The sequence below is a fragment of the Thrips palmi genome, unplaced genomic scaffold (genome assembly GCF_012932325.1).
Source record: "Thrips palmi isolate BJ-2018 unplaced genomic scaffold, TpBJ-2018v1 HiC_scaffold_4, whole genome shotgun sequence".
NCBI lineage: Eukaryota > Metazoa > Arthropoda > Insecta > Thysanoptera > Thripidae > Thrips > Thrips palmi.
The window spans coordinates 14,538,351-14,547,926 of record NW_023144631.1 but is presented as its reverse complement, the minus strand read 5'-3'; the positions used below and the strand labels follow the sequence as shown (position 1 = coordinate 14,547,926).

Here is a 9,576-nt window from a genome sequence, read left to right as displayed (position 1 = left end):
TTACGGCGAGAGCTGGTCTGGTCTCTTCGTCGTCGCTGTTGCCTTGGTCGACGTAACTGTCCTGGTCCGTGGCGACCGTGTTCGCGTGCCTCGCTGCAGGCGTTGGCCCCAGGCGCTTGAAGGCTGCGAAGCATTGGCAACGGGAAGCCACGACATGATGGCTTCTGTTCGGCCAGAAACGTGATCAGCAAGAAGTAAGCCCCCGCTGCAGCAATGACCACGAAGAGCGAGATGAGCCCCAGGTCCAGCGCTAGGGCCCTCGAAGAAGAAGTGCCTTGCGCCGGGCAGTGGCGAGATTGTTTTGACTTCCGGTAGGTCATTGTTTGACGTGAGGTGTAGCTTCTCGCGCAGCCAGTTCCTGACGCTGTCTCCATTTAAGTCTGTGAAGACGTATACGCCCGCAGCCCCGTGGCAAATGATGCCGCGCAGGAACCAAGAGCCGCCCTCCTGCACCAGCAAGGCAGTCCCTTGCATCACCATCTCTGCAAGCAAAAAGGGTTGGGAAAATGGCGTCAGTCCTTCTCGTCAAATAGACTCACGGGAAACAAAGTGTACCACTGGCATATATCGTGCAGAAAACGTCGTCCGTGGAGGAGGGCACTCTCTTGTGCCCATGCAGCCACGCGCGGCAGTCCTCCAGGCTGAGGGTGGACAGTGCGAACAGGATGTGGTGGTTCGAGATGAAAAGTCCGCGCCATGTCTCCATCTGCAAACGGTAAAAAAACCATAAGCGTAACCCTGAAACCAAGAACGGTTCTCATGAAATCGTTGATCTTCTGCTTGAAATGTTCCTGACGGATATCACAGGTGTTTTAAATAGTAAGTTTCTTATGCATGGCAATTCACGAAGATATTTGTAGTACTAGGGGTAGGTTGGGGAAGAAAAGTACAAAACGGCTACTTTGCACAGTACAGGAGTTACAAATAAGGCTCTAACTATTCTGCTCTGTGGAACTTATAATGTAGTCCCTTCTCGATAAAATTGTTCACTTTTTGTCGATTTCAGTTCATCACAGGACGAACAAAATGCCAAAATAGATGTGATTTTATTACTTCTCGGAAAGAGTAAGAAAAGTACAGCACCGGGAAAGGAAAGAACAGTGAAAAGAATTGAAATTGGATCCAAAATAGGACCAATCTTGGTAAGAAAGAGGTTTTCGCCTGAAGTGAAGAGAAAGGTCTTGCCATTAGTTCAAGTTTCGTCAAAATCGGTCTATTGGTTCTGATTCTGCAGAGACTTATTGACTGAGCGATAGCGAAGCCTGTTACTCCATTGGGGTTGAAAAGTTTTTTCTGTCTGTCCGTCTGTCTGTCTGTCTGTGTGTGTGTGTGTGTGACCGCACTACTCCTCCTGAACGGCTCGGCCGATCTCGGTGAGATTTTGCACACTTTTTGGGCATGTCCTTGGCTCGGCACACACGAAATTTCACTATCCTACCTCAACTGGTTCAGTTTTTATAGCCGAAAAACACCTTAAAAACGGCGAAAAATCGAGTTTTCTGCAGGCAGATCACTTCTGTCTTGAAGAAGGGGGGTCTGGGGGGCGGAGCCTCCCAGCCCATACAAGTTAAAAAGTTACAAGGGATCTAGAATGAAGGGGGTCTGGGGGGCGGGGCCCCCCAGCATGCATCAAGTTAGAAGTAACCGACGATGGACAGGCCAAGGTAGTTACGCCAGGCGCGGATTGGAGGAACAGGCAGCGAGACAGCGCGAAGCCTGTTACGACAAGACGCGGTCTGGCGTAAACCTACCTTGTAATAGTCCAAGAAGCCTTTTCTCAGTGCTACGAGGGTGTAGCTTTTTTGTTCCTTTCTTCCCCTCGCCTCGTAAACGCCCAATAACTTCTTCATTTCCTGTGTTATTGGCTGAGCGATAGCGAAGCCTGTTACTCCATTGGGGTTGAAAAGTTTTTTCTGTCTGTCTGTCCGCCCGTCTGTCTGTCTGTCTGTCTGTGTGTGTGTGTGTCCGCACTACTCCTCCTGAACGGCTCGGCCGATCTCAGTGAGATTTTGCACACTTTTTGGGCATGTCCTTGGCTCGGCACACGCGAAATTTCACTATCCTACCTCAACTGGTTCAGTTTTTATAGCCGAAAAACACCTTAAAAACGGCGAAAAATCGAGTTTTCTGCAGGCAGAACACTTCTGTCTTGAAAAAGGGGGGGTCTGGGGGGCGGACCCCCCCAGCCCACACAATTTTAAAAGTTACAAGGGATCTAGAATGAAGGGGGTCTGGGGGCGGAGCCCCCCAGCATGCATCAAGTTAGAAGTAACCGACGATGGACAAGCCATTGCCTGCCGAAGGCAGGCTAGCGCCGCAGGCCAAGGTAGGTACGCCAGGCGCGGATTGGAGAAACAGGCAGCGAGACATCGCGAAGCCTGCTACGACAAGACGCGGTCTGGCGTAAACCTACCTTGTTCTATAACATGTGTTTCTTCCGTGATCTTCCGTGAGATACAATCAATTTTTTTAAATGCTCAGAATGAATAATAGGATCCAATTTGAACAAAATTTGTCAAAAGTGTCAAATTTGAAAAAATTGAACATTGAACGGTTCAAAGAGGGTCATTCTTTTACACCCCTGGAAAGGCTTGGCGATGTGAAGTAATATCTGAGGTTCGTCCGGGCACTGTTTTAACGTGACATGAACATCCAAAAAACCTTAAAATTGGGGTTAAGGGTAGATACATTATCTAAATGTTCCATGTACCTATATTAACGGAAAACAGCTTAGGGAATTAAACTTTTTGGTGAATAAAATTTTGTGATTGAATGGAAATTGACACCAGCGCGACACGTTAACTATTTCAACTAAAGTTCAAATACACTAAATAATTACTCTTAAGTAAAGGTGCATTGCCCGTGGTTCAAATGTGATAAAACCAATCGAAAAAGCTTAACATAAGTAATTTTATGGTATATGAAGTTTACTGATCGGGCGAAATTTAAAAATGTCAGAAAGAAAAGAGAAGCTTATAAATTGCTAAGCACTAAAACGCTGGGTTCACTACAAATCCAAGGGTCAGACTTCTCGCCACTCCAGAGGCAAGACATAAAAGTCTCGCCAAGTTTTGGTCCGATCTAAAAGTGTCGCCAAAATTTGGTCAGACAAGAAAGTCTCGCCACAAAACGGTCATACACAAAAGTCTGACCACAAAATGGCGAGACTTTTGTGTCTGACCGCCACCGAAAGGCCGTAATGCGCCGGACGGTTACGGCCTTAAGGCCGTGGTCAGACACTAAAGTCTCGCCATTTTGTGGTCAGACTTTTGTGTATGACCGTTTTGTGGCGAGACTTTTTTGTCTGACCAAATTTTGGCGAGACTTTCAGGTCTGACCAAAACTTGGCGAGACTTTAATGTCTTGCCATATTTTGGCGTGAAGTCTTTCCATCCAAATTGCAGTGTTGAAGGAAATGGGCATTGCCCATTGCCAACTATTTTTTACTTTGCAACTTTTGAGTTTAAGTCCGATCAGTAAGCTTCATTTACCAAAAAGACAATTGTTTTAAGCTTTTTCGATTAGTTTATTTATATTTAATCCACGGGCAATGCATCTTCGCTTCAGAGTCATATACAAAAAAAATCATTCTTTTAGCCCTTTCTATTCATAGACGTGAATGGAACCTTCGAATAATGTATCTACCCTTAACCCCAATTTATAGGGTTTTTGGATGTTCACTTCCCGTTAAAACGAGTGCCCGGATGAACCTTGGATATACACTGCAAACCTAACTGTCTACTAAGTACACACTTACAAATGCATGCTTGCAAGTACACACTTACAAACGCATGCTTGGCCAAGTACACACTTACAAACGCATGCTTGCAAGTACACACTTACAAACGCATGCTTGACGCCGTATAACTCTATGCGTCAAGCATGCGTTTGTAAGTGTGTGCTTGCAAGCATGCATTTGTAAGTGTGTACTTGGCCAAGCATGCGTTTGTAAGTGTGTACTTGCAAGCATGCATTTGTAAGTGTGTACTTAGTAGACAGTTAGGTTTGTAGTGTACTAGCCAGGGGATGGGCTTCCACTGCAGGAAAAAGTGTGGATAGTACAATAGAAGTACAACGGGGATTACAAAAAAGGGTAAATCGAGGATTGTGGACAGTACAATCTGAATTGTAAAAAGTACAACGACACCGGAACCATACCCTCGGGCTCATTGTACTTTGTGCAAAAATGGTTGTACTTTGTACAGTAATTGTTGTACTTTTAAAGCACAAATAAAACTGACTGAATATTTGTTGTACTTTTGTTGTGGTTTTTTCTTGCAGTGTCGGCTCGCTTCGGCATTGACGCTGAGCAGGCTTTTTTTGCAGATGCAAATGTATGTTACATTTGTCTTTATTACTTATGTTAGTTAATTCATAGTGGTCTACCAATTTAAACAGAACTCCGCCCAACGCAGTCCTGACCTCAGCTATATTTGTTGAACCAGAACATAAATGAAATGAACTTCGTGACCACCAAGATTTCTTGAAATCGTATTTTTTTTGTCTGGAACGCTTTAAAGGGTTACCGACCACGCCAATTTTTGACGTGACAAGAGGCGGCTGATTTGGCGAGGAGCCGTCCAGGTCGAGGCAGGGGAAGACACCATTCTTGATGGGGGTCTTGAGCACCAACAGCGCCAGGTCCCAAGCACGGTCGCGGGCTGGTGCGTGGTCGCTCTCGTGCACTTGCAGGGAGCTCACCTGGTTGCAAAGTGGGCCAAACATGAAAGTGCAATGACCCCAAGTCGCCACCGACCGAGGGATAGCTCACTCACCTCAACCTTCGTCTTCTTTCCTTTGGGGCTAACCCACACCACGTACAGCATATCTGCGGCCTTTAGCCGGACGTCTCCGGAGTCGTTCCTCCGCCCGTTGGGAACCACCAGAATGTTGGCATCTGCCAATGAGGCCAAAGACACTGTTATTAACGAATGTGACGTCCCCTTTGCTGGAATGTGTAAATGTTGTCACGTTCGTTTGAATACGATGCCACAGTCGTTAGAACGTGACGTGGCATGGCCAATTTATGAGCAGTCGCCAAAATAAGGGCATATTTCGTGTCTGTTGGCTCCGGGTTGGCTCTATAATCATTACTTTTCAACGTATTGAGATGCGGTTTGGTGCGTTAAGTCGGGCTCGACGTCGCCCACTCTGATCCATTTGGAGTTACCACTTTTTCAATTCAGAAGATGTCGATACAGATTTGGTTTTCATTCAGTTTTTGATCAATCTCCTTCAAAACAAATCTAATCTGCGTGTAATAACATCGTATCATAAAGAACGTAACCAAAGTCACATTCTAACGAATATGACGTCACATTCGTAGAAAAAAAAGTGCCGAATGACGGTAGAAGGCAAGTACTGACCAGTGATTACAAGGTTGTCTTCCACTAGGACCCCCTCGTTTACATCGTAGAAGTCGACATCTCCCTCTATTCTGACAAACACGCCGACGGTCCAGGACAGGTGGCCAACTATGCTCCGATTGGCGCTCAGTGAAGCCAGTGGCAGCGTTGTCTGGCCGCACTGTGGCAAACGAAGAGAAAATTACTGAAAAGCAGCTGGTGCTGGACATGGGTCATTCTCCAGAAATAAAGCAATTTGATGTGCCTCCCTCTTTGCGACCGAACGGTTCCACACTGTTAAAAAAAATCTTACAATTCAGACCAATTTTGTAAGACCTAGTGGTCTGATTTCTGAATTAAGACCAGAAGTATGCAAAAGAAGAATCCTCGGATGAAATTTAAGACTTTCGCAGTCTTAAAAGCAAATTCAGACCATCCAGACAAAAAGTCTGACAGGGGCGACTGAAAATTCAGACTAAGTACAAGACCATGTAGTCTGAATCGCCTTTTCAGACTATTCTCCTGAAAAGGAAGACCGATTGATCTTAAATTTCATACTGGTTGTGTATTTTCAGACCATGTGTCTGAAACGGGAGACGTATTGTTCTGAAATGTCAGACTGGTTGCCTCACTTGACCAAATTTAACCGCAATATTTGTGAGCTCGATACAAAATCTTAAATATTCACGAACAGCCCAAGTTGTCCGCAGTTTATAACTCCTGCAACACGCGCTTGGTTTGTTTGTTTGTGGCCTCCCAGCGTCCAGTGAGCGCGCTTGCAGTCATCGGCATCCTGCAGACGTGCTCTCAGAGCGGTCCCATGGTGCAATGGATAGCCCGCAAAGCCGACGAGCGAGGATTCGATGGTTCGAATACCAAGTTATTCGGAGTTTCCGAGTAAAAGAGCAAGCCCGATAAGTAACGCGCAAGTTCTATCAAAGACTTCTCTCGCAATGGAGTGAAGGTTCAACGTTACAATTTTGTGTTTTTGTCTGAATTCTTCAGACTGGCCGTGTCTAATAATTCAGACCACCTAAATCTTAATTTTCAGACCACCCATAATTCTAAACTTTGAGACCACCCTATTCTAAATTTTCAGACCGCCGAAATGGTCTGAAATTTCAGAACCCCTTACTGTTAATTAACTTCAGTCAAATTTTGTCTGAAATTTCAGAATATTTTTTTTACAGTGCACCTAGAGATACGCAGTTTGCGCTGTGACATAGTGCTGCTAGTGCGTCGAAATGATCGACAGTTAGGTAAGGAAATCTGTGAGGTTTTAAGGTGACTGCGGCATCCGAGAGGGTGCAAAATGAAAACTCGAATGTCTTACGCAAGCCATGCTCGAGCGAGGTGCAGGGGTTACGGCCTTTTCTTCGCTTGTAGAATCGAGGCCGTTGTTTGCAAAACGCCTTGCACAGATCAAAAGAGCGTTAAATTTAGGGTGCATTAGACCTAGTAGCCTGCCCGATACTTCCAATTCAACCTACCCCAAGGGCGAAAACCTTTTCATGACGCAAACGAGGTTTTTCCTACATTTTATGATTTCTCGTGTTTTTCGGTGGTTCCACAAGGCTGTAACATCTGCACTGATGGCGCGAGCATGGCTTTACGCTCTCCCCGGGCTGTTGCCAATCCCTGCTTAACGTGACACAGGATAACCGTTCGCGAGGACTCTTTTAACTGAGGAAATCTGATATTTTAACTTAAGGGGGGGGGGAGGCAATACGCTGAAAATGGCCAAAAACTGACTTGTGCGATTGCTTCCATACGCGTCGTTGAGCGTTGTTCAACCTTTTCATGTGTCAAGACCTTACAAAAAGAAGCATTTTAAGCCCAGAATGGCGTCGATCGGACGTCAGTGAGCGGAGCAGCGCCCAATCAAATTTTCGTCAAAAGTCGAACTGGCGGGCGTCCCTCAGTCCGCAAAAATGAAGATATCTCGACCCCGTTTGCGCCAAAATGTAGGTAATTGAAGCGGCTATTGCATGAACTAAAATTATGAACATCAAACAATCAAAAGTACAAAATTTTACGAAAAAAAAAACCTTTTTGATCTTTTTTGCAAAATCCTCAAAAAGTATTTTTGGATTAAATTTTGTACTTTAGGTTGCTTGATGTTCATAATCCTAGTTCATGCGATAGCCGCTTCAATTGCCTACATTTTGGCGCTAACGGGGTCGAGATATCTTCAGTTTTGCGGACTGAGGGACGCCCGCCAGTTCGACTTTTGACGAAAATTTGATTGGGCGCTGCTCCGCTCCCTGACGTCCGATCGACGCCATTCTGGGCTTAAAATGCTTCTCGATGCTTCTTTTTGTAAGGTCTTGACACATAAAAAGTTTGAACAACGCTCAACGACGCGTATGGAAGCAATCGCACAAGTCAGTTTTTGGCCATTTTCAGTGTATTGCCCCCTTAACCATCATGACTTTCATAAAATGTAAGCAGCTTCGCGCCTGCACAGAAATAACTTTTGTCCCGGCGGGTTAACTGTGAGTAGATTTTTTGGCCCGCCCTTCTATTCAGAAAATAAGTGGGGCGGGGGCTATGCATTTGCCTTTGTGTCCGTGTTTTGTTGTCGTTGATGTTGGCGCCTGTGTAGAAGGAGTCGCACTAGAGTTACCAGATTTGGAGGGTAAGGGAGTATGGGGTGATTTGTAACAGATTTCGGAATTCTCTATACAAAATTAAAAACATTCTGCACATCGGTGTCAAACTTGTGCCAGTTGAGCAGTCTGGCCCTTCATCTAGACTGTTCAGCTGCATTGGATCAACTTGGAGTCCGTACCGTGAAACGGGGTAACTTCGGACACTTTTGATAGGTTTTTTTGAAATTGTGAAAGTTGTGGTGCTGTCATGGACTTGAGGGTTAGAATTTATCATCTGCCCACCTTTAGTTTCGTTTTGGCGCTTATTTGAAATATCTGCACCTCACCTTTTTTTACAGTGGAGGGTCCGAAGCAGTGTCCGAAATTACCCCGTTTTTTTGGGGTAATTTCGGACCCCCCGGGAAAAAAACAACTTTGCGTTCTGATTTTGGCCCCAAAAATCGATCACTGTCTCTTTCAAAAGTGCTAAATGTTTTTGTGAGAAATTCGTAAGGGTTTACATGCAAAGGTAAGGTGGGGGTGGTCATTCATACATAATTTGAAGTCATGTTTTTGCTCTCTTTGCAGTTCGTTTTGAGGAATAGTGGGGGAACTAGTAAGCCTTTAAAAAACGCTTCTATTTGATAAATTTTAGACCGATTAGCTCTCATAGGCAACTCGGGCCATACTTTATTACGCGAAAGTGAATCTAAAGTCTTCCTCTACAAGATTACGAACGATCACATACATGCATATGAAAGGCAAGTAGTCGTGTCGTATGTACGGTTAGGAAGATACAGGGCTCAGTGGAAAGCTTTTCATTTTAATTGTTTTAAACCGGCGAGCTATGCAACCATTTGCCAAGTCCAACTCTCATGTAATGAAAAAAAAATTAAACGCAAAACAGTCGTTGACACTAAGGTAGGACAGCACATAACACTAAGTATTAAAGATGTAGCTTTTCCCCTTTTATGAAATTCGAAGTTTAAAAACAAACCCCTGTAACAGTTGGGGGTTATCGTTGTATTGGATTATCTTCAACTTTCAGAAGAGCTATTCAGCTTCCACCCCTCAAACCCTGCGAAAACGGAAGTGTTCAGGACATACCCACTCTCCCTGGGGTGACGTTTTATGTCCGAAATTACCCCCTAAAGTAACATTTTTTTAGTTTTGAGCCATATAAACCATACTATTTGACCCAGGTGATTGAAAATTTGACACAGTACACTGAAAAAAGTTTTCGTAATTTTACGACATATTTGGCGAGAATGCTTCATAATTTTTTGAATGGCTCGTTTTATGCTCACTACGAAAAAATCATAAAAGAGCAATTGTGAACCTTTCATATTTTGGTTGAAAAAAGTGCCTGAAAATGCCCGAAAGGTTTCAGATTTTACGAACCATTCATAAAATAAAGAACCATTCATCGTTCAATTTTTCCTAAATTTTCGATTTTTTAATGGGAAATAGTGTACAAGAATGGCTCACTAAAACTTTACGAAACATTCATAATTTATGAACGATTCGTAAAATTATGAATTACTCATACTACATTATGAAAAATTCGTAAAATTGCGAAGGGTTGTGATGCTGTTACGTAAAAATTGGGGGAAAGAAACATTCATTTTGGGGTTTTATGA

At 44.2% G+C, this 9,576-nt stretch overlaps 1 protein-coding gene across 1 annotated transcript; it reads right to left on the bottom strand.

Moving 5' to 3' along the window:
- LOC117649909 lies at positions 1-5,522 on the bottom strand. Its single transcript, XM_034393095.1, has 5 exons — positions 5,367-5,522; positions 4,776-4,897; positions 4,531-4,701; positions 556-706; positions 1-482 (listed from the first exon to the last, which is right to left on the bottom strand). Exons 2-5 carry the CDS (start codon positions 4,824-4,826, stop codon positions 1-3), a joined length of 855 nt encoding a protein of 284 aa, XP_034248986.1. The 5' UTR covers positions 4,827-4,897; positions 5,367-5,522.
- Positions 5,523-9,576: the final 4,054 nt, after the last annotated feature.

Excerpts from the sequence above, each read along its gene's own strand:
- LOC117649909 (XM_034393095.1), bottom strand. The coding sequence starts at position 4,826 with ATGCTGTACGTGGTGTGGGTTAGCCCCAAAGGAAAGAAGACGAAGGTT. Across the intron at positions 4,702-4,775 it reads GAAAGAAGACGAAGGTTGAG|GTGAGCTCCCTGCAAGTGCA; the intron begins GTGAGTGAGCTA and ends CTTTGCAACCAG. Across the intron at positions 707-4,530 it reads TCACGTCAAAAATTGGCGTG|ATGGAGACATGGCGCGGACT; the intron begins GTCGGTAACCCT and ends TACCGTTTGCAG.